The following is a 24,960-nucleotide window of genomic DNA, read 5'->3' as shown; positions in this document are numbered from 1 at the left end:
TTATTTATGCATATGTAGTTGACAATGTAGTTGACAATGAACAGGGAAAGAAAAAGGCTACAGGGTCACAGCAGGCATGGAAATGGCTGTAGTCTGTACATCCTAGTGGACTGTCCTCTCCTCAAGTGATGTGGCAGACTTTAAGTCTCAGAGACTTGTCCTCTCCTCTGCAGCTTGTTGGGTAGCCTTTAAAACTTCCTGGGTAAATACTCTTGTCTGAAAAGGTGTGCTTTGGTACCCTTGGGCCCAGGTGGAAGCCTTGGCCAGAGTTGGCCAAAGCAAGAAAACACCACTTTCAGCTTGCATTGGCAGCTCACAGACTGAAGACTGAATTTCAGAAGTGGAGAGGGAGGTGGAGTGCAAGTGCTGTCACGCATGCATGCACACACGCAAGCTGTTGATCTGGCAAAAACTGTGGGGTCACAGACCTGAGGGTGTGACCTTTCCCCTCTCCACAGGTGCGGTTTTCACGGCCAGAGTCGGAGCAGGCCCGCCAGCGCCGCGTGCAATCCTATGAGTTCCTGCAGAAGAAGCATGCAGAGGAACCCTGGGTCCACCTGCACTACTATGGCGTGAGGGTGAGCCAGGGCAGGATTTGGGAAGAGCCCTGAGGCCTGGAAGCTGCTCGCCTCACCTCTAGCTTCACAGTGATACTGTAGAGAGCCTGGAGGCCTTGTGAGCAGAGCTCCACTGTTAGAATTTAGGGGTCTTAGTCCACTAAGCTGTGCGTGCATTGGGGCTGGTGTTTGGTAGTTTTGCACACACCATGAATGTTGATTGCAGACTAGACTCTTCGTCTGGGGTTGCACTGGAGAATCTGCTGTCATGCTCTGCCTCGCCGGGCTGGTTTTTAGGGCTTTGCAGCCTAGTACCTGATGATACACCGAATAAAGGAAACGGTTGGACATTAACTCCCTGGTGCCTGGACTAGAATTCCCTGGTGTTTGCAGGAAGGACCAGCTGAAACCTTCCAGGAAGAGATTAGTATTGGAGAGCCTTAGATTCAGGGTCAGACTTACAGATACACTACAGCTTCTTCCCATGTGACCTTGGGTTGAAAATTGCCTTTCCTTTCTGAGTCTCAGTTTTCTTGTCTATGAAACAAGAATAGTAAGAGCCTTATAGACTTAGTTACTGTGTAGATAAGCATTGGTACAGAGTCTGGCACATGGCGGGTGCTTGGTGAATGCTAGCTCACTTCTCATCCTGGCTGGTGTTTCTGCACCATAGACAGCACGAGGGCTGGGGTCCTAAAGCCAGGGGGTAGGTGGTTGAGACCACAATGCGGAGGCTTTGTGTGTGCTGTTTTCAAGACACTGCAAGTGAGCCTGTGGCTGGAGTGGGGGTCATCTGTCCTGCCTTTTCCCCACAGGATAGCCGCTCAGAGCACGAACGCCAGTACCTGCTGTGCCAGGGATCCAGTGGGGTGGAGAACACAGAGCTCGTCAAGTCACCCAGGTGGGACTGGCTGGTGCTGACTAGAGGCTCCGGGAAAGTGCCTGTTAAGACTCTGGACAGGGTGAAGGAGGGACACTGCCCCTGCCCCTGGAGAGGGATAGGTGACTCGTGTTCTATAGGGCTGTTGTCTGGGAGCTGGGGACTATTGGGGATGGGGAAGGTGGGCCCCTGCTTATACCTCCCCAAGTTTCAATCTGGTTGTGGTCTGAGCTCACATGCAGGAGTGAGGCAGAGCCCACAGAGTCTCTGATACCCCTCCACCCCTACCTCTTACAGCGAATACCTCATGATGCTCATGCCACCCAGCCCAGAGGAGGAGAAGTGAGTAAGGGCTGTCCCCCACAGTACCTCCCACTATCTCCCACTGGTTTCCTCTAACTACTCACCCCTGCTTCCAACAGAGACAAGCCTGTGGCTCCCAGCAATGTCCTATCCATGGCTCAGCTGCGCACGTTGCCCCTGGCTGATCAGATTAAGGTCCTTATGAAGAATGGTGAGTGCTGCTCTCTGTCTCCAGGACCAAAGGCAGCAGCCACTACTCCCCAGAGTCTGCTCAGCTCAGGTAGCTCCATTCTTGTCTGGGCAGATCAGATAATGCACGGCTGTGTCAGGTCACCCAGGTGGTACTGCCCCTTCAGGTGGACTTTTGCAGCCCTCTCCAGCAGGAGCCTGAGCAGGTTGGCCTATCTTTGGTCTGTCTTTAAAAGACTAGTGGGGTTCCTGGACACTGATGGGGCTGAGCAGTCTTGTATGGGATGTGAAGTAGGACTTGCTCTTGATGCCTTACTGGGCTCAATACAATAAGTACTAGCTCCTTTTTCTCTTAGGCAGAGGCAGAGAGCCTTTGAAGACTAGTCGAGTCCCAAGCTCTGGGCTTCTCTGAGAAGTCAATGTTAAAGCTTTAGGCCTGGATTGGGTGGGAGCTCTCTGCTGTGCCATACTTGCCTTGTTCCTGGACTTCTATTGGGGACTCTGGGCCTTCCCTAGGCTTCACCCTGGGCTCCCTGATGTATCACAGGTGGTCTAGGTTCAAATCCTGACTCTACCTTTTGTAACCAGCTGAAAGTGAGGAATTTTCAACTCTTTTTGGACCTAGTAGTGACAGAATTTTCTCCATGCTCCTTGGATATGTAGTTGAACATGTAGTTCCTCATGTTTGTTCAGTGAGAGACACAGGTCTGGTATATAGTCTGCTACCAGCTAAACTACAGCAGGCGTTGTTACTACTCCCATTCGAGGAGCTGGGAGCTTGATGCTGTGCGAGTACGTGGTGGGGAAGATAGAAAGGTCAGGCCTCTTCACTTGACCAGTGAGTTGTGTCCTTTGTCCCCCTCAGTGAAAGTCATGCCTTTTGCCAATCTCATGAGCCTCCTGGGCCCCTCCGTGGACTCTGTGGCTGTTCTGCGTGGAATCCAGAAGGTGGCGATGTTAGTTCAAGGGAACTGGGTGGTGAAAAGGTAAGCAGCTTGAGTCTGTAAATTTAATTACATTATTGATGTTGTTCTGCCTAGTTGCATTTTACGTTTTCCAGGACTCTGTTTCTCTTTTTTCATACTTATTTGGAGGTTAGTGTCTTGACTCTGCCGGTTCCCCACGGTTTGGGTGTGCACCTGTGACAGCTCAGCTGCGCATGGATTGTCTTTTATTCCCTTCAGAGACAGTTCAGAGTCTTAGAATATTTTAGTTATTTCCTCCCATGTGTATATTTTAATTCTGTCTATATTTTCAGGCCCATAAGACTTTGTTCAGTGTTCTTAGACTTATTCACATGTCTGCCTTTTGTATCATGCTTTTTTCCTGTGTGTGTCTGAGTTCCCATCTGGGGTAACTTCAGTCTTTCTAATGAGTGCGTTTAATGCAGATCTGCAAGGAATGGTTTTTAAGTTGGTGATTATTCTCCCTTCATACATTGGTATGATTCTCTGGGTATCTGTTAAACATGCGTGTATGTGTTCTTGTGTGGGTACAGGCCCAATGTTGACGTCAAGTGTCTTTCTTGATTGGTCTTCACTTTACTTATTGAGGCAGGATCTCCGCTGAACCTGGAGTTCCCCATCCTTGTTAATTTAGCCACCTTGCCATGGGGGTCTCTTATCTGCCTCCCAAGTGCTGGGATTATACATGGTTGTCCTTAGTGTGTGTGTGTGTGTGTGTGTGTGTGTGTGTGTGTGTGTGTGTGTGTGTGTAGTTGTAGGTGAGAGTGCAGGTACCTTGGAGGCCAGAGGCTGGGAAACAAACTCAGATCCTCCTCTACAACAGTGCATGCTTGACTTTTCATTTACTTATTTTAGTTTTGGGGGTTTTTTTGACAGGGTTTCTCTGTAGATTTGGAGCATGTCCTGGAACTCTCATCAGACTGGCCTCGAACTCACAGAGATCAGCCTGCCTATACCTCCCTGCTTTTTTTGTGTGAGCTGTAAGGATCTGAATTCTGGTGCACTCCTTGTGCGGCAGGGGCTTTATTCTATGACCATCTCCCTAGCCTGACTTGGCTGTGTTCTGACGTTAGTTGTGATTGAAGAAGTTGCCTGTCGGCCTGGTTCTTATTCCTCGATTGTATTCTTTGTTTTCCTCTGGTTGCTCTGAAGCACTTCTCTTTGTTTTGGCTTTCCTCTGTAGCATTAAGAAATGTCTAAGTGGGGTTTTCTTTGTACATTGCCTGTTGGGGTTCACAGGTCATGGCTTTGCAACTCAGTGTGTTCAGTAGCTTCTTTTCTCCTGGTTCTTCTGCCAGACTCCTGACTGTCAGTTCTGAGGGAGGAAAGAACAGACTTGTTCTTTTATCCCAAAGTTCCTAGCTCTCAGTGCAATGCCTGGAACATGTCAAGCCAACTCTGGTAATGCATACTTTAATTAGAATAAGATGGTGTAGATACATTAGCAAAGCCCACCCTGTGAGCAATGTAGTGTGAAGTGAATAATATGAAATGTGAATAGCTCTAAAACTCAAAATATTTTTTTTTTTTGCATTAATGTCATTACTTAATTGCCGACCTGATGGTAAAGTATTTTCCTTTTACTGCCACCTGGTGGCGCCCTTCGCTGGATAATAGACCTTGCTGTTGGGTTATCCAGTTTTATTTTCAAAACAATCTTATTTTACATACTAATCTCAGTTCCCTCTCCCTCCTGTCCTCCCCTTCCTTCCACCTTCTACCCACCCCACCCCCCATCCATTCCTCAGAGAGGGTAAGACCTCCCATGGAGAGTCAACACTTAAGCCAGAACCCCCCCCCCCCCATCTAGGCCGAGTAAGGTATCCCTCCACAGGGAATGGGCTCCAAAGAGCCAGATCATATGCACTAGGGAATAAATACTGGTTTCACTGCCAGTGGCCCCACAAACTGTCTATGCCACACAACTGTCACCCACATTCAGAGGGCCTAGTTTGGTCTTAAGCAGGTTCCCCAGCTGTCAGTTTGGGGTCAGTGAGCCCCCACTAGCTCGAGTCAACTGTTTCTGTGGGTGTCCCCACCATGGTCTTGGCCCCCTAGCTCATGATATCACTCCTCCCTCTGACTGGACTCCCCCAGTTTTCTTTATGGAAGAGTTGATCACAGCACATTGCTTGTTCAATGTGAGCATGAGTACTGTGTGTTTTTGGACTGTGAACGCAGGAGCCAGGAGGGGCTGTCGAATCACACACACCTGAAGACACTAAGAGGCTGAGAGCTGGTTTGAATGGGAGCTTTGACTCAGCCTGGCTTCTGCCTCTTCTGTTGTGGCCTTGGGAGGCCTAGCTGTGGTGTGGCCTGTCTTATCTTGGGCTTTTTAAAAGCCTTCTCTCGGGTTTTGAGGCCTCTATGGGGTTATGATTCTTCCAGCCAGGTCTGTCTTTTGTGTCTGTGTAAGATTAAAAAAACTCACTGTGATTCGAACATGTCTTATTTGTGTGTTGTGTGCTGTGCGCTCCACCATTCAGTGTCTCTCTCTGTCCTCAAAGCACAGGGGTCCACAGCATGTGCCTAACAAGGTTCAGTTCACAGTGGGACCTTTCTCTGTGTGGCAGCCAAGAACACTTTGCCAGGTCTATGCCCATGGAGCCTAACCTTGGAGCATGAGTTGCTCAGGACTAGCAGATGTGAAGGGAGGGCCTCCAGCAGGGGAGCCGTAAAACTGGCCTGGGGCTGTGGCGGGAGGTAGGGTGGGAGTCACGTTGTGTATGCCGTGGTAGTACTCCGGTCTCTTAAAACCATAGACATCTAACCTGTGGAATACTGGTCTTCTCAAGAGACCTGGGCTCCGTGAGGTCCCAAGCTTATGTGTCTTTGAGACCCTAACTCCTCCTTGGGTTAGGTTAGTATGGGATAAGGTGATTTGGGAAGGGTTCCTCTTTTCCACACGTCTTCCTGGGCCTGGGAGGAGGGCTGCAGACTCAAGCCTATTGCCTTGAAAGGTGACCTGGCCTGGCTCGACTGAGCGCTGGGCTCCCAGAGTCGGGTGTGGTGGTGATAGGACTGCAGGCAGGGACTGACCAGTTGTCTCACTTGACTTGTCAGTGACATCCTGTATCCCAAGGATTCTTCCAGTCCTCACAGTGGCATGCCCGCCGAGGTGCTCTGCAGAGGCCGGGACTTTGTTGTAAGTATCTAGGCTCTGGCCACAGCTGGGGGTGGAGGGATGGGATCCAGAGCAGGTGTTGACTTTGGGCAGGGCAGTCTTTGTGAGCAGGCCGCCAGGGGTTCCACATAGTCATTGTTCTCTGGGCATTCTGGGCTCATGACATCCTGCTGTGTCTCCAGAGTGCTCTGCTGATCCCATGGGTGGTGCTCATGTGGTTGAGTGATGTATTACAAAGCTCATAGTGGTTACAGACTTAAATCAGGATTTTCAGTTGTCGTGAATGACTGACAGTCCTTAGCCCTGCCCAGCTCCTACTTTGGATGGGCCCAGTAGTTCCCTTTTACCATAGTCTGGCATTTATTACATATTTACAGTTTGTGACTTCTGAGCCAGCTCATCACTCCTTCCTCTCACCCTGTTTATATCCAGAGCTTAAGTCTCTCCCATGTCTCTGGAGTCTGCACTGCCCCATAAACCTTGGCATTTACACTTTAAATTGCTTAATGTAGCTGCTTAAATCTGTCCATGATGGCCCATTGTGCTTGCGCACAGGTTTGTCATGAAAGGACCAGGTCTTAGATTGAAGACAGCTGTGTTGCTTGTCTGATTAGTTAGTCTTAGCTTTTTGGGGAAGTTAGTGTTGAGGGGCCTCAGCAGTATGTTTGATCTGGGGCATCAGAATGTTGCTCCCACCTGGCCGCATTCACTTGTGCCCAGGTGTTGACATCTGCTAGGTCTGTGTTGGATATACCATTGTGTTGGTGTCTGCTAGATCTGTGTAAGACGTGTTGCTATAGATGACAACCAGTCATCCTTTCTTCTTGGCTATCAGTCATTCACACTCTCTTCTTTTGAGTACTCCTGTGGAGTAGTTCAGGGCAATGAGAGAGTTGGAGCCTCTGGGGAGCCCTGCCAACTATTGGCAGCCACCACAGTGGAGCGTTGCCATCCGTAGAGCAGCACCCTGTTGCTGAATCCTCATAGCACTCTTAGGAGGCCCTGGGGATGCAATAGTAAACCACAGGAGAAAGGCTCTGTCCGTTGAACACTTTCCTTTGGATGGAATGGGGTCGCCCAGCCATTCTGAAGGAGAGAACACGTCTGTAAAGGCTAAAAGTGGCTTAGGTAAAGAGGCTGCCCAGTGCACATACTAAGAGTAGAGCAGGAGCCCCATTTTGGCCTGTTGCCCAGGCTCTGTGCCCCCTTTTGTACCTTCGCCCAGGCCTCTTCGAGGCCCGTTGCTGCCTCCTAGAACATGGCGCTTTTCTCCCTCAGATGTGGAAGTTCACACAGAGCCGATGGGTGGTAAGGAAGGAGGTGGCAGCAGTGACCAAAGTAAGTGGTGTTCTTCATGACCCTTGCCCAGGGCTTGCTACAGGAGGGAGCTTGGGGTTGGTGAGGCCTTACCCCCCTCCTCCATTCAGCTCTGTGCAGAGGATGTGAAGGACTTTCTGGAGCACATGGCTGTAGTGAGGATCAACAAAGGCTGGGAGTTCTTACTCCCCTACGACCTGGAGTTTATCAAGAAGCATCCAGATGTGGTCCAGCGGCAACACATGCTGTGGTCAGGCATTCAGGCCAAGTAAGGGCTTGTTGGGTGAAGGGTGTAGTAGGTGGCCCTGGACCTACCTACCTCCTGGGAGCAGCACAGTTGGGCTGGATCTGGGCAGTGAGGAACACTTGGTGGGGCTGTGTGCACTTCTGTACTGCTTTTCACCAAGATGAGTATCGCTAAATGACCCCAAGTCCTCCGTAGGTCTTGATGGCAGTGACACCCACTGCTTGTCAGAGCTACTCTGTTGAGGGGCTAGAGAGGAGAAAGGCACATAGTCTAGCAGGAAAGACAGGATGGTCGCTCTCCTCACACTGCCTCTTCTGGTCTCTGGCTGGGGGCATGTGTACAACCAGAGGGCTCAGTCAGAGGAGAGAAGGCCTGGCTAAACCCTGTGTGCATGGTGTTTCAGTGACCCAGTATCCTGTCCTTGGGGGCTTGTTCCTATGGCGAGGTAGGTGGTACAGCATATAGGTCAGAGTTTAAAGGGTTTGTTCTTTTTTTCAGATTAGAAAAAGTCTATAATCTCGTAAAAGAAACTATGCCAAAGAAGCCGGATGGACAATCAGGTGTGTGACTTCAGCCTGGTCCCTGGCCCAAGAGGGGTCCTTTTCAGGAATCAAGCCCAGAGGACTTGTGGTTCTTACAGTTCACGTTTTCTGTGGTGTCCTTCCTTCCACCCCACCCGCCCCTCAGTCCCCCGTTTGCCTAATGCTTGTGCAGCAGGGCAGCATCAGAGCCCCCCACACCCACCCGGGGAGGGGCTGTGTGTCTTTCAGGGCAAGTGGATTCTGAGACCTGATGGCTCAGCAGGTGATGTGAGAGGAGTTGTTAGCAGGTACTCAGCAGGGCTTAAATTCTGTTGTGCCCAGTTTGATGTCTTCCCTCAGTATTTGGTAGCCAAGCTCCACTGCAGCCAGAAAGGGTGGAAGACCGCACTTGTTTCTTGCTTCAGGAGCTGTCTTGGTCTCCTCTGTTTGGCCTCTGTTTTCATGCTTTCTGCCTGGGACCTCTGCCGTTCTGAGCCATACTGCCTCTCCACACAGGGCCTGCTGGGATGCTCTCTGGGGAACAGCGGGTCCAGACAGCCAAAACCAAGGCCCAGCAGAACCATGCTTTCCTGGAGCGGGAGCTGCAGCGACGGAAGGAACAGATGCGGGCAGCTACAGTCCTGCCCAGTGTGCAGATCAAGGAGGAACCCCTGAGCGAGGAGGAAGCAGATGGGGAAGAGCTGGAGGCTGAGGAGGAGGAGCCCATGGACACTTCACCCAGCAGCTGCCTCAGCACCAAGTTGGCCAATGGGCTGCCTGCTGGGCGGGCAGTGGGTGGGGACAACCTAAATGGGCACCCAATACCAGGCTGTGCCAGCAGCCCTGCGGCCCGAGAACTGAAGGCTTTCGTGGAAGCCACCTTTCAGAGACAGTTTGTGCTCACGCTGAGCGAACTCAAGCGCCTCTTCAACCTGCACCTGGCAGGCCTGCCCCCCGGCCATACACTCTTCAGCGGCATCTCAGACCGCATGCTACAGGATACGGTGCTGGCCGCTGGCTGCAAGCAGATACTGGTGCCTGTAAGTAAAGCCTGCCCCTGCCAGGATAAGCAGAGTCCCTCAGAGCCCTTCAGGAGGGCTTCTCAGAAATCAAGAAGCATGGGGAGACTCCGTGTGCCTTTGCAACCGCCCCAGCTGACTGCATGTGGATAGGAGTATGTTACATCGGATGGCTGTGAGCCCTCGGGCTCCCTGTCATCATCTCAAGTGGATGTATTGAGTTTTCTACCACAGGAAAGAAAGATACCTAAGGGCTCTAACCAATATACCAAGGCCTCAGTAAACACAAGCCCTCTACTCGGTTAATATTTAGTTCCTATGACATAAATGGTACAGCTGGAATTTGAACCTTAGTATAGAGACTATCAGATCTGCTTTCACAGAGATCAGCTGAGCACTTCCCCACAGTTTGGGGATTGGTGACTTCCCTGGCTTTTGGGCCAGTTGACTCTATACTCTCTGGCTCTGCACACTTTTGGCATTAGGCGTGCTGGTGGAATGAGCCTCTTCTACCTCAGTTCTTTCCTGCCCATGGAGTAGGCTCCACAGTGGGAGCAGACTGTTGCCCTCTTCTGGGAAGGGGTACCTGGCTATGGCCGGAGAGAAGCGGTTAGGGCTCTTTCCTAGACTCTGCCCAGCCTGGGAAGCAAAATGGGGTGGGAGAGACTGCAGCTGTGCTGGCTCTTAACTAGGGAGTATGCCATGTGCATTGCCAAGCTCATCACCTGTGGCCTAGGGTGATGCCAGGGCCCTTGCCTCTGTATGTAAGGAACAGGACAGGAAGCCCTGTGTTCTCTGCTGGCAGAGCCTACTTTCTGCGGTCTGCTTTAGAAGATGCTGGGATTGGGTCCCTGGCCACTCAGCAAGTGGGGCCAGTTTTCTGCAAGCCTGCTTTTCTGTGTATGTACAGGTGGTAGTGAGATTGCTTAGGCCATCTGCATGGACAGGGCTGAGGGGTCTACTGGATGCCCATGCTCCTTTCTCATGGAAGTGCTGGCATCTAGAGGACACCCGAAGCCCTGTCTGGAGCACTTTGACTCAGGGACCATATTCATAGCATGTCCAAGACAAAAAAAGGCCTTGAGTCATCCTGCTGTCTGTGTCTTCATACAAAGGAGATGAGGCTTAGGAACAGCAAGTAGATTTATAGTCTCAAGTTCAACTTGTGGCTTGCTGCTATGAGCTGAGTAGCTGTAAATCATGAGTGAACAGCTCTGAACATGCTTTTCCTTTTGGCAAATGGGTAGAGCAATACCTCAGTGTTGCTCAGTTTCCCATGATCAGGTGAGATCACATCAAGTCCCATTTCAGATGTAGGATAGATGGACGCCCACGATGCTGGCCTCTTCCCTGACCTCCTTTCCAGCTATCAGGGTTGTGTCATTTCTTCTGGCTGACCTCTGAAGCTAGTGGCTTGGAAAGCTTGGGAATCTGGCAAGGTCTGGCTTGAGCCACAGTTTATATGCTGTCCTTGTGGGAAGCTCTAAAGAGCCTGGGGCGGGGAGCTTTAGAACATAAGCCCCGGTGGACACCTCAGGGCAGCAGTCCACTAATGCTATCCCAAACACCTGTTTAACAGGCGTCTTGGAGCCCTCTCCAGAGCTGCTGAGTGGGAGGAACTAGGCTTGGACCACATTTTCCTAGGGACTGGGCTACAGGCAAGGTGGGGTGAAGTGGACAGGGCAATGGGTTTACAAGACAGAAAATGACCAACTCATGCTTGGGCCAGTTTCCCCCACAGACTGCTGCTTCTCCGGACGAGCAGAAGGTGTTTGCCCTCTGGGAGTCTGGTGACATAAGCGACCAGGTGAGGTCCTTGTTCTGTTTGTGTCTTTCTCAGGAGGGGAGTCCTGGAGGGTTGAGGCCATTAGTAGCTGGGCACTGGAGTATATACTTGGACACCTCAGGTTCCAACTACTCCACACCCACCAAGACAGACAGGGTGTGTCAGGTTTGAGCCTGAACTTGGGGGTTTGCTTGCATCAAATAGTCACCATTGGAAAGATGACTGGTTTCCAGAGTATAGTGGCGTCACAATGCGGTTTCTGTCGAGTTTCCATAGGGATAGACATGCCAGGCAGGCTTACAGACCGTGTAGAGTCGATTCTCAGTGTCCCTGACAGCAGGAATCAAAAGGTTTTCTTACTAGCTGTCTCAGCCCTGGATTTTGGGTTATTTTGTCCAGTCACCCTCTGGCAGACAGGGTACCAGGTCTCCTGTGTTTGTGTAGTTCTGGTAGCTGAGATCCAGATGCTTTTAAATCATGAACTTGCCTGAACTCCAAAGTTGGGTTTTATTTGTTTTGTTTTGTTTTTTTTAAGCGGAAGTGGCAGTTAGGCTCAGACAAGGAATAGACCCTACTGAAGTCTCCCTTTTCCCTGCAGAGGGACAGGAAGGCTGAGAGCAAGAGCGGGTGTGGAGCCCAGCTTCCACCAGGGCTCCTGAGTGACCCTGTTCTCTTGGCTAGGAAAGGTGGCTTCAGGCTTTCCTACTTAGCTTCTTTGATTACTGAGGAGAAAAAGGTAGTATGTTCAATTTAAAATCAAAATAAAATTCAAGACCAAAAACCTTTGTGGGGCATTTGACTCCACTCTGCTGGACCCACTTGTCCTCCTTGGAGGTGATGGCTTACGCGTTGATCTGTTGAGTTCCATCACTAAGGCACAGGTGTGCCCATCCTGGAGTCCATTCCGTCCTCTCCTTCCCCCAACTCAGGTTCTCGGGTGCTGAGCCATCTCAGAGGCTCTCTTCCTCTTTGCACTAGTATGTTGAACTTAGACGCTGAATGGGACCCTCCTGAAGCCTGTGCCACTGCTTCTCCAGATGACTGGCTCTTTGTGTCTAGAATCTTGTCATTTTAGCCTTTAGTGGGACGGAGTTGTGTCCATCTGTTCATATTTGGAAATGGTTTGTTTTCCACCAGGGCAGATCATTTCCCCTGTAGGTGGAGGGTATCTTAACTATTTCAGAGCTGAAATTCAGTGACTTTCTTCTTGTGAGGTCTTTAAGACATATTCTTCCCTTCAGTGCAACTGGAGAGTTTTATATTACCCTGTACATAGTGGACTGACGGTGCATCCTCAAGTCTTCATTCACTAGACAGTGGTTTCTCAGAGTCCTGTAGGCTGACACATTCCTTTACCTTTTCCTATCCGTAGAGATGTGAGACAGTAAATATCCTGGATGCTCTCTTTCCATTTTTTGAGACAAGTGGTTTTCTCTCTAGCCCAGGCTGGCCTTTTAAAACTTTATATTTGGGAAAGATCTCATCTAGCCTTCATTCTATTTAATTTCTCTTTAAGAATATAATGCATTTTCTAGTTTCCTGGATTCGGTGTTATGCTTATTGGTCAAGATTTTGAACCAGCCAGGTGGTGGTGGCACATGCCTTTAATTCCAGCACTTGGGAGGCAGAGGCAGGCGGATCTCTGTGAGTTCGAGGCCAGCCTGGTCTACAAGAGCTAGTTCCAGGACAGGCTCCAAAGCTACAGAGAAACACTGTCTCAAGAAAAAAAAGATTTTGAACCAATTTGGACACTTTCCCCCACCTAGTTTAAACTGCTGCTTTATTCCGGTATGTCCAAACTGCTCATCCTAAGATCCTTCCTTGCAGTCTGAAACACTGAAGGCCATCATTTTGGGTCTTTTGTTTGGGGATAGTTCACATTTGGATACTATTTCTCATAGTAATGCATTGTTTTTCTATTAAAGCATCGGCAAGTTTTGCTTGAAATATTTTCCAAAAATTACCGAGTACGCCGGAACATGATCCAGTCTCGGCTGACTCAGGAATGTGGAGAAGAGCTAAGCAAACAGGATGTAGACAAAGTGCTAAAGGTATGTCCATTATGCACAGGACCCCACCCAGAGCATGCATTTAGGATGTGCTTCTGACCTGTCTTTTTAAGGATGCTCATGTGTGTGGAAAGGACTTGGGTCTGGTACCTTTATACTTGCTCCATAAATGCATAGCAGTAAATCACCAGTCTGATGGGCACTGTCTGGTAATGACTAGCATTGGTATATTGGCAAGAGAGTGAACCTTTTCACACACTAGAGTTTGGGTGGAGTGGTTGTGGGGAGGTGTGCATCATCTTCACCTAATAAAAGACAGGCTTAAACTAGATCCTGCCTCAGGTGAATCTTGTGCCACTTATGCAACTTTCAGTACAATCCATTTTTTTAATTTAAAAAGGAGTACTATTTGCTTAATATGAAAATACTTTAAATGCTTTTCTAAACTGTGGTACATCTGTAGAATTGAGCACAGAAAGCCACTGACATGTTCCCTGTTATCTTAGTCATGTAGGTGAAGGCCTTATTAATCCCTTTGTCTTGGTCAACTTGAAAAATATTTATGTTTTCTGTTTATGCAACACATCTATTTTATAATACCTCTTAAACAGCCAGGGGGTGGTGGCGTACGCCTTTAATCCCAGCACTTGGGAGGCAGAAGCAGGTGGATCTCTGTGAGTTCAAGGCCAGCCTGGTCTACAAGAGCTAGTTCCTGGATAGGCTCCCAAGCCACAGAGAAATCCTGTCTCGAAAAAACCAAAAATAATAATAATAATAATACCTCTTAAACTGTTCTTGAGGGATGGTAGCTCAACCCTTTAGGGACCAACAGCTACTCAGTAGCATACTCAGTTTCTGATGGACTATTTGTATTTTCTTGTAAACCAAATTGTGATAGTAACAGTTATCTTTCCTGTTTCCTTAATTTCTAGGACTGTTGTGTAAGCTATGGTGGCATGTGGTACCTTAAGGGGACAGTACAATCTTGACAATAGTAGCAAACCACTAATTCAGCGAATCTAAGCCCAGGGAAGGATGGCAGAGCCAGTAGTCTCGACTTGCCTCAAGACAGAGCAAGAGGATCTGCCCACCTCGTGGCCTGCGGCACTGCCTGGCCCAGAGGACAGAGGGGCTCATACTTGGCCAGTGACAGGGTCAGCGTAAGTGAGATCGCTCCCAGCAGAGACCAGCCGGGCCTTCTTTGAAGTACAATTTGAAATTCCTGATGTATTTTGCTTATTTGGTTTCATTCTCATAATAAAGAGAGAGTACACTGACATGGGCAGGATTATGAAAATCATGGTTTAATATTTTCCTTTTTAAAAAGAATGCCAACAAAGTTATGTTTACATGATGAAGAGAACCTTACGGTTTTTAATATTTTAAATGCCTACAAGCCAATAACTAGTCTTAGAGTCTGTCTATGCTAAGACTTCTGCCAATTTTACTAAACCAAATTGAATTCTTTTACTGTTGGGTTTCTGAGGCCACTTTACCTTTTACAACAGCCTACTTTCTACAGTGGTCTCAACTGTTTACACAAACCATAACAAAACATTAGATCAACTCCATCTTCTCCTAATGTTCGCATAAGGGTGCAAACTGAACCAGGTAAGTGTGGAACAGTGTGAAAGCGAGGTTCACTGTTTGATGAATTGATGTAAAAAAATTATATTTTGTGTATTTTTAAAATAAATGCTAACACTAAACTGGCATCATGGTGCTACTGTCCTCAAATAGTTGCAGCAAGAAAATGTCATCTGTGCTCTCAAAACATTAAGTACTAAAGAGAGAAGGAAGTCCATGACACCGTCACAGCAGCTCATGAACTCACCTTGACGTTGTGAGGCTGGTCTCACAGAGTTCCTGCAGGTCCTGAAGACTGGGCTTCCGCTCATACTGCTCAGGCTGCCAAGCTGATAGGTACAGCCACTGAGTGGTCTTAGCTGAAGACATGGAAGCAAAAGGAAAGAAGGATGGAGAGTGAACACAGCTTTTTAAGGAGGGAAGGGAGCTGGCGGGGGCAAACTCCTTCCATGGGATGTGAGCACTTAAGGTTTTAGTGGCGACTTTAAAATAGTTTTAAAAATATGTACTTCAGACCCAAATATTTAAAATCAAAATGTAATAAAAGTATTTTTTTTTTTGTACTAAGTCTTCAGAATGTGGTACTTTACACCTCACCTACCCTCTGGAGCTAGGATTTACATGCTGAGTTGCAGCATGTAGCTTGTGAACATGGCAGGCACTATTGCCCCAGAAGATGGGGAAAGGTGATCTAGGCTAGGTGAGATGTGACTTTTGCTGTCTAGTTGAGACTTGTTGCTGTAGTGCATCTTCTGCTGCATAAGGTTGAAATGATGCTCTGTGCTGTCCTCTCTTCAGGAAATGAAGTATTAAATACTTCAGTGTGCTCAGTAAGGGATCAATCAGGGATGTTTATAACACTGTTTAACGGGGTGGCTCATGCTCTTGGTAATCGTTGACATGTGTGAGGGGGTTAACAGTTGTGAGGGGTTAACAGATCAGATAAAGTTTTCGGGAAGCAGAGATGGGCGGATTCTGTAAATTCGAGGCTAGCCTGATTTACAGAACAGCTAGGGCTACCTAGAGAAATCCTTTGTTGAAAAACAACACAAAAGTTAACAGAACTGACGAGGAATATGTCCTTATCATTGTATACCAGGATCTCTTTGCCCTGTGGAAAGGGGAAGCCTTCATATGGGCTGGCACAGAACTAGGACAGATTCCCATTTAGAAAGAATTTACTCAGTCCCATCTCAGGAAGGCCATGCTTTAAATTATTAAAAAAAAAAAAAAAAAAAAAAAGGAGGAGGAGGAGGAGGAGAAGAAGAAGAAAAGACCAAATTTAAAAAGCTAAGTGCATTCGAGATAGGAAGGATGGAATGCTAAAGAAAAGCAGCAATTGGGACATGAGGGAGATCTTAGCACCTATATGTAGCCAACATAAGGCATTTAATAAAGAGGAAGTCAGCTTTATAACACTCTTCCCCAAACCCAGTCTGTGTTGAGAGACAGTGTTGCAGGAAGAACTGGGAAATGAGCACCGGCCTCTGCTTTGGCCCCCATTCCACACACTGTAGGAAGAGTACCCATGGCCTGACTCTTTGGGCCTACTCATTTTATGACTTAACCCCAGAATTTTACTGATTCCTAAGGACTTAGGATTCAAGCCCACCTCAAGGTTATAGTGGACCAGGGTTTTAGACCACCTCCGGCGTCACTTGGCCCCCGTTGTCTGAGGCTTCAAATGTGTATCCAATGCATGCTCCTATTACCTTACCCATCCCACTGCAGCTCCAGGCTTAAGCAGACCCAAGGTTTAGTTATATCCCAGTAAATCCTAGCACTAGAGTGACCTCAGTTAATCCAGGCCAACCCTATGAGCATAGTATCTCGACTATCCCCTCTAACTCTATGGTCTATGCCTACTCCAGGGCACCTAGCCAGCTGGAGGTCCGATCATAGGGACACGGACTTTAGCCATTAACTGGTATACTCGAGCAGATCTTCAGGTTCCAGAGAAGCCTCCTAATCCTAGGTGTGTGGCTCATGTACCTGCTGACTCGGTACAGAATCAGTCTGCTGAGGACTCTGGCAACAAGCTTGCTTAAACAGATGGCTTAATTAGAACTTCTGGATAGGCTGATGGGTGAAGTATTTTGCCAGATATTCAATCTGATAAACCTGAAACAAGTTTCTACTTCAAACATACATAACACACAGCTGCAAGGGTCAAGTACAATTATGGGAACATAAAACTAAGCACCAGTAACAGACCATAAAAAGATGTCAATTTAAACTCCGCAAAACAATAAAATACCAAGTTCCATCAAGTCGGGAAACTAAATGGTCAAAGTGGAAAAGTAAAAGAACCCAATCCCCCGCCCCTGTTGCAAAAAAGTGGGGGGAGGGTTAGGTGTGTGGTGACACGACTAATTCCAGTACTCAGGAGGCAGAGGCCAGCCTGATCTACAGAGTGAGTTCCAGGAAAGCCAGAGTTACAGAAAGTTTGGGGGGGAGGGGGTGTCAGTTCTTGAAGGCAAAAAACACATAAAGAATGTAGCTGTGTCAACTGCAGAACCAACCAAGAGAGAGCAAAGGAAAATGAATGAAGAAAGTTTATAGGGTTTGCAGAACAAACACAGTTTTCAGTCCAAACAAGATTATAATCAGGGTCTATCAGTAACTCAAAATTCAGGGCCATGGAGCCTGGAAAGATGGCACAGTGGTTAAGAGCACGTACAGCTCCTGCCAAGGACCTGAGCTATGTTTCCAGTGCCAGTTTTGGATACTGCTCATTTGCCTGTAACTCCAGACCCAAGGGGATTCTGTGCCTCTGGCCTCCTCAGACACTTAAGTGTACACACACAGGCAGGTAAAGGTACTTGTCACCCTTGATGGCCTGATACCATGTAGATTGAATGAAGGCCCAAACTCCAGAACCACAGGGTTGACAGAACCAACCCCTGCTAAGTTTTCCTCTGACATCCACCCTAGCACCTTGCTTCCTACTCCCAAATAAATGTATTTTTTAAAATTTAAAGCTGGCTACAAAGGAATCTACAACATCAATTAATGAATAAAGCATAGATAGATATTATGCTTATATCTCATCTTTAAAACACTCTTAGGGTTAAATGTCAGCACCCCAATTTCTTACCAAGCAGTGATTGAACTTACAAGTTCCTCTGACACTAGTAGACTAGCAGCATATCAAATTACCATAGTTAGGCACAGAAGCTGTAAAACAAGGACCATGGTAGGAATGTAAGCCTTAAAATCATAAAATCAAAACTAGCTTGATGTAGCAAGAACCTGGGAGGGAGGGAAGGAATGAAGCAAGGCAGATTGAGATTATTTATAGGGCACCTATTTAATCCAGTTTATGTTATATGAATAGGTCAAATGTGGAAAATCGCCATCTCCAATCAAGATGTGCAACTCAACACACGGAGAAGATCTCAAGTGAGATTTGACGGTGGAATTTAAGAATGTTAAAGCAAACATAAATCAACAAGTGTGATGTAACATGTTAGCAGAATGAAGGACAGAGCGACTATCTCAATAGATGCAGAAAAAGCAATGGACAAAATTAAGGCTGTTTTCATATTGAAAACTCTTAAAACATTAGGTGAAGCAGAGCTCCCATAAGCTGTGTACAACAAAAGCCACAAGTACTGCATGCAGTGATGTGAACTGAAAGCTTCCTAAGTTCAAGGACAGTGATACCCATTCATCACTTTTATTCAGTAGTACTCGAAGTCTTGGCCAGAGCAATTAGACAAGAAAAATAAAAGCATCTGGGATGGAAAGAAGTCAAATTGTCTTGTTTGCAGATGACATGGCTTTAGATATAGGGAACTCTGAAGAATGCAACAAAAGGAAGAAACCTGTTCTAGTATATATTCAGTAAAGTTACAGCAAAAACAGATTAGTACAGTGGAATTTCTCCAAAAAAAAACCCACATGACGGCATCATAGTAAACTTAGCTAAGGAAGTGAACAACGTTGGTAAGAATTCAAGATAAAAGTGGAGGGAGACTGTTTTCACAGTCTGAACACTGTTAAAATCTATACCATTCAAAGTAGTTTATGGGTTAAAAGCACCCCTACCAAAATTTCAGTGGCATTTTTCACAGGCGCACAGAAGATAACCCTAAAACTCAGAAGACCCTAAGTAGCCAAAGCAAAGTTGAACAAAAATATCAAAATGTGAGGAATGGTAGTACCTGGTTTTAAAGTCTGTAATAAACAGCTTGGTGCTGGCATAAAAAGACATCATTGAGAAGGGTTATATGTTCAGTGAGTTGTAATGGGAAAAATGTGTAATAACCACCTGGAACAACTTGGAAAGTTATCTCAACATAGAGCTCTTACAGATCTTACTTCATGATCTGTTGGCCCCATTGTTTTTGGCCAGAGATAATACAGCATATCATGGTAGAAGTGCCTGGTGGGACAAAATGACCAGAAGCATCCTCACCCCCACCCCCACCACACATACCGAGATAGAAAGCATGGTGGGCGAGAGAAGGGATCCCCCTGTTCTTCAAGGGTACATGCTTAATGACATAAAACCATCCCCAAGCTTCCCACCACCTCTTCCCCCATAGCACCAGGCAGTGACTAAGCCTTTAAACTGTGGATTTGGGATTCAGATCCAAACTACAGCAACATCTACCTGGAGGAGAATGAAACTGGACCTTCATCTAACGTGTATGCACATATCAACTTAAGGGCCTGGAGAGATGACTTAATCACTGTTAAGTGCTGGCTACTCTTCTAGAGGACCTGGGTTTAATTCCCAGTTCATATGGTAACTCAACCATCTGTAACCCCAGTCCCAGAGGATCCAACACTCTCTGGCCTCCATGAGCATGGATGTTGACAGAGATTTCTCTCCTGCCTGGTCCCGCAGTGGTTCAGTCCCAAAGAAACACACAGAGGTCTACATTAATTATAAACTGACTGGCCTATTAGCTCAGGCTTCTTGTTAACTTACTTTAGTCCATAATTCTTGTCTGTGTTAGCTACATGGCTTGGTACCTTTATCAGCAAGGCAGTCTCATCTTGCTTCCTCTGTGTCTGGATGATGACTGCAGACTCAGCCTTTCCTTTTCCCAGAATTCTATTCTGGTTGCCCTGTCTATACTTCCTGCCTGGCTACTAGCCAATCAGCATTTTATTAAAGCAGTACAAGTGATAAGTCTTCACAGAGTAGAAGACCATTGTCCCATAGCACATAGACAGGCAGATAAAACACTCATGTGCTTAAAATACTTAAAAATCAAAATAGATTAAAGATCTAAACATAAGACCTGTATGGCCATAAAACAAAACTGGAAAACAACTTGACCTTGGTCTTGATAATGGATTTTTGGTCAAAACACAGGCAACAAAACATAAATGGGACTACTTATCAGACGACAGAGCTCCTTTCCAGGAAGGAAACAGAACAAGAAGGCAACCTGTGGATTGGGAGAAAATATTTGCAAGCCACACACCTGGCAAGGGATTACTGCCAAACATAAGGAACTCAACCGAGAAAGCCAAGCAACCAACCAAACAGGAACCTACCACAAAAAAACCCGATTTTGGCTGGGCGATGGTGGCGCATGCCTTTAATCCCAGCACTCGGGAGGCAGAGGCAGGCGGATCTCTGTGAGTTCGAGGCTCCAAAGCCACAGAGAAACCCTGTCTCGAAAAAAAAAAAAAAACAAAAAACAAAAAACAAAAAAACCCGATTTTAACCAGGGCTACACAGGGAAACCAAACAAAAACAAAAGAACCTAGTTGTAGCTGGGTGTGGTGCATGCCTTTAATCCCAGCACTCTGGAGGCAGAGGCAGGTAGATCTTTGTGAGTTCAAGGCCAGCCTGGTCTACAAGAGCTAGTTCCAGGACAGGCTACAAAGCTACAGAGAAACCCTGTCTCAAAAAATGACAAAACAAACAAACAAAAAAACCTGAATGACACTTCTACAAAGATACCAAGTATCAACAGGTACATGTAGATGCCACTAAGAAGATGCAAATCCCAATGATGTGAGATGTCTTCTCATTTGCTCATATGGTAATTATCAAAAAGAAATGCTGAAGGTATGCAGAAATGATATTCTGATATCCTTATACATGATTAGCGGGAATTGAGACTGGTGATGCTACCATGGAAAACTATGGTTGTTAAATAAAGATGGACTTACTGTAGGATCCAGCAGTCCTCTTCCGGGCATATCCAAAGGAAAAAACCCAGCTATGAAAGGTACTTGCACTTCTTTATTCATTAAAGCATTGTTCATGATATCCAAGATATGGAAACAGCCAAAGCATTCATCAACATGGATAGATTGTAGTATATAAACACATTCACATTGGGAATAGTATTTAGCATGAGAAAAAGGTTGGCACACACAGAAATATGTGATCTTACTTGTAGGTACAATAGCAAAATAAAGTGCAGAGAAGTAATAATGTTATCAGGGGTGAGAGAAATATGTAAATATAGATCAGAGCACAAAACTGCAGTTATGTAGGGTGAGATAACCTGTTATAGAATGTTATTTTAAGGTGTGTTACTTTTGTCTATGCTCTGGAACATATGTTTAATGATACAAAGATGTGTTTGATTAAATAAAATTTACCTATGACCCAGAGGCTGCGTCAGCAACTAACTGACAGGAAGTAGTAGGGAGGAGCCATGTGGAAAAGGGTTTATAAAGAGGGGTGAGCAAAAACACAAAGACTTCTTGGGAGACAAGAGGAGGCAAGCTGGGTGAGCTGTTTGCTATTCAACCTCTCTGGGAAGCAGGATTCTACCACAGCCTTTGAATCTTGAATTCTTTAGCAGGACACAGATAAGTTCTCTTAGTAGTTTTGAAAGAGGTTGGTGCCTGAGGGAACAGAATCTTCAGGCTGCGGGCTCTTGCAGCCTAGCTGCTGCTAGTAACAGTTGAGTTGCAGTTGCTGACTAGAATAGCCATAGTTTAAAAGACAGACAATTAAAAAAAGAGGGCAATAATTGGCACCCCATGTTGGGTACCAAAATGTGGTATGATGTTTTACTCTTGGCTTTTTGAGGGGCCCACCACCCAGCTCCCAAATAAACCAGGGGCTTATTTTTACTTATGAATGTTCGGCCTTGGCATGGCTTGTTTCTTTCCAGCTTTTCTTATGTTAATCCAACTACCTTTTTCCTCTGGGCTTTTATCTTTCTCTATTTCTGTATACCTTCTTCTCCATTTGGCTTGCTGTGTAGCTGGGTGGCTGGTCCCTGACATCCTCCTCTCCTTGCTTTGTTGTTCTTCCTTCTCTCCGCCTAGATTTCTCCTATTTATACTCTCTAGCCCTGTCTATCCTTGCTCCTGCCTTACTACTGGCCATTCAGCTCTTTATTAGACCATCAGGTGTTTTAGACAGGCAAAGAATCAGAGCTTCATAAAGTTCAACAAATGCATTGTAAACTGAAGTCACACACCTGAAGATTAATTATTCCCCAACAGTAACCTACAACATCAGGACGTGTGAGAAAGAAGTTTGCTGAGAGTTTGCCAAGAGACATTTTAGGTGTTATCATACAAAGTATAAGACACTATGTTACTTTCTGTGACCAAAAGGGAAGGAAAGGGTATATACATATACACAGTAAATGGAAATAAATGTTGCCTAATTAGATACAAATTTACTTGATATAAATTAAAATATAATTTCTTAAACAAATTCTTGAATGAGTAAAATCCCAGCATCATAACTGATGGAATAGTATACATATCTTTTAGTTGAAACTGAGAAATATGTTTACTGTCATCATAGTTATGGTATTCTAGATAAACCAGTTAGTGAGACAAGAATTAGATAGAAGTTGAAAAATTAATTAGTTAAAATTATTTTATCAGGGGCTGAAGAGATGGCTCAGAGGTTAAGAGCACTGGCTGCTCTCACAGAGGTCTTGAGTTCAATTCCCAGCACCCACATGGTGGCTCACAGCCATCTATAATGAGATCTGGTGCCCTCTTCTGACGTGCAGGCATACATGGAGGCAGAATGTTGTATACATAATAAGTAAACCTTTAAAAATTATTTTTTCAGAACTCTCACGTAAAACTACTCCTAATTTTTCAAAAACACGGCCAGAATCACTAGCTTCTTCATAAGCAGCAGCTACAAAGCCTACTGGAGAAACCTTCCAAGATGTGCAGAATCTGAGACAGGTCAGGAGGATCTTCAAGTTCAAGAACAGCCAGGGCTACACAGAGGAACCTTGTCTCAACAAACAAACAGTAAAACTGACCTCAGGCTGAAGAGATGACTCAGCAGTTAAAAGCACCAGCTGCTCTCCAGAGGACTGGTGTTCAATTCCCAGCACATTTGTTACCCAGTTCTGGTGGATGGCACCATCTTGTGGTCTCCTTGGGCATCAAGCACACATGTCGTACAGACATATATACAGGCAAAATACACAAAATAGGCAAAACACACAAAATAATTTTTAAAACTGACTTCAGATCTGGTGGGTTTTCCACATGCTTGTAATCCGCAGCACTCAGGAGGTAGAGTAAGGTGGACCTCTGAGTTTGAGGCCAGCCTGTCCACAAAGTGAGTTCCAGAACAGCCAGAGCTGTTACAGAAAAACCCAGTCGGGGTGTGGGGTGGGGTGTGGGAGACAAAACAAAACTGACTTCAAGGGTCTGGAGAGATGGCTCAGAGCATGTGTTGCTCTTGCAGAGGACCCAGGTTCTTTTCCCAGCACCCACATGGTGGCGCACAGCAATGGGCAACAAGTTCTAGGACAGCCAGTCCCCTTTTGACCTCTGTGGACACTGTGCACATTGCAGATGAAATACCCATACATGTAAAATAACTATTTAATTGGGCATGGTGGCAGACATGTCTTTAATCCCAGCACTCAGGAGACAGAGACAGGCGGATCTCTGAATTGAAATCTTGATCTACATATGAAGTTCCAGAACCGCCAGGGCTACAAACAACAAAAACCCCCAAAATTTTAAAACAAACAAATAAACAAAATTGGGGCTGGAGAGATGACTCAGAGGTTAAGAGCACTGGCTGCTTTTCTAGAGGTCCTGAGTTCAATTCCCAGCTGCCACATAGTGGCTCAAAATCATCTGTAATGGGGTCTGGTGCCCCCTCTTCTGGCCTGCAGGCATATGTGCAGGCAGAATACTGTATGTAATCTTTAAAACAAAAAACCCCAAAAAACCTGAGTCAAATAAAAGGTCCTGAGTTCAATTCCCAGCAACCACATGGTGGCTCACAACCATCTGTAATGGGGTTTGGTGCCCCCTTCTGGCCTGCACGCATACACACAGATAGAATATTGTATACATAATAAATAAATGAATAAATAAACATTTAAAAAATATATATCTAAATATAGCCATTAGGATTGACCTAAACACACGGAAATCAGATCCCAGAGTATAAAATTGGTTCAAATTCATGAGTGGCATTTCAGTTGGTGGGGACTAGTTCAGATGGATGGATCTATCAAACAAAAGGGACAAATTGTTCAAGACACTAGTCCAAAAACATGGTTATAAACTTGTTTGGCAAACTGCCATTAAAAGTAAAATAAGATATTCAAGGAAAATATTTGCAATCTTCCACTGCAAAAGTATACTTCCTAAGTGCTAATGCTCTTTACCAGGCAAAGGAGAAACAAACAGCTAACAAAACAGTAGGAACAGTCAACTCTTCAAGCAGTGGCATACATCCTAGGAATCATAGTACAGCAGAGAGGCCAGCCTGGTCTGCAGGCTAGCAAGGGCTACATGAGGAAGACCTGTCTCAAAAACAAACAACAAAGAAGCAAAAATAAAAGCAAAAAAGTAAAGCCAAAGAATATACTTAATTAATAAGATGAATATAAATATTAGGAAAACATCCTCCTCCTATTAGTTTAATGTGAAGTTTATTGAACAGCCTCAGCAACATAATGAGATCCTTTCTCAAAAAAGCAAAAGCTCACTGGCATGGGTGTGAGAAACCAGGCAGCCTTATATGGAGTTAGCTGAAGTACGACAGTTCAGTGATGCCGAAGCGTGCCCATCTTTTCACCTTCACTTCTAAGTCATGTTCAAATGTGCGTACATATGTGGTCATTACATTTTCAGTAACTAAAGGCTATAAACCATCTCCTCGAGGCTGTGACACTGTATAGCTGCATTAAGATACAGTAGTTACAATACAGTATTGTTTTTAAATGTGGGTGGCAATCATTCCTGTACTAGTGTATGCCTGTCTGGGAAGAATATGTAGGGAACTGGTTGGCTGGTTTGGGCATAGAACAGGTTGGCAGGAAAGAAAGCTGGATGTAGCAGTACAAACATACCTGTAATCCCAGCACTTGAAAGGCTAAAGCAGCAAGATCACCAATTTGAGGTCAAACCCCACCTCAGGGGGCTGGAGAGATGGCTCAGGGGTTAAGAGCATTGCCTGCTCTTCCAAAGGTCCTGAGTTCAATTCCCAGCAACCACATGGTGGCTCACAACCATCTGTAATGAG

The 24,960-nt window shown here is 46.0% G+C and overlaps 1 protein-coding gene across 3 annotated transcripts in view; it reads left to right on the top strand.

The window, feature by feature from the left end:
- Polr3e (RNA polymerase III subunit E) overlaps positions 1-14,632 on the top strand; it is a 28,353-nt gene extending 13,721 nt beyond the window's left edge. For all 3 annotated transcript variants that reach the window (XM_013347733.2, XM_026781472.1, XM_005351145.3), the window contains 13 exons: positions 459-578; positions 1,373-1,458; positions 1,735-1,779; positions 1,860-1,951; positions 2,795-2,915; positions 5,958-6,039; positions 7,297-7,356; positions 7,446-7,603; positions 8,081-8,142; positions 8,620-9,143; positions 10,852-10,929; positions 12,834-12,959; positions 13,850-14,632. In XM_013347733.2, the coding sequence (XP_013203187.1) occupies positions 459-578; positions 1,373-1,458; positions 1,735-1,779; positions 1,860-1,951; positions 2,795-2,915; positions 5,958-6,039; positions 7,297-7,356; positions 7,446-7,603; positions 8,081-8,142; positions 8,620-9,143; positions 10,852-10,929; positions 12,834-12,959; positions 13,850-13,906 (1,611 nt within the window). In that variant the 3' untranslated portion in view covers positions 13,907-14,632. The remainder of the gene's footprint in view (positions 1-458; positions 579-1,372; positions 1,459-1,734; positions 1,780-1,859; positions 1,952-2,794; positions 2,916-5,957; positions 6,040-7,296; positions 7,357-7,445; positions 7,604-8,080; positions 8,143-8,619; positions 9,144-10,851; positions 10,930-12,833; positions 12,960-13,849) is intronic.
- The last annotated feature ends 10,328 nt before the right edge of the window (positions 14,633-24,960 follow it).

Source organism: Microtus ochrogaster, chromosome 8 (assembly GCF_000317375.1).
Source record: "Microtus ochrogaster isolate Prairie Vole_2 chromosome 8, MicOch1.0, whole genome shotgun sequence".
NCBI lineage: Eukaryota > Metazoa > Chordata > Mammalia > Rodentia > Cricetidae > Microtus > Microtus ochrogaster.
The sequence above is the reverse complement of the archived record's forward strand: the minus strand, read 5'-3'. Positions and strand labels throughout refer to the sequence as shown.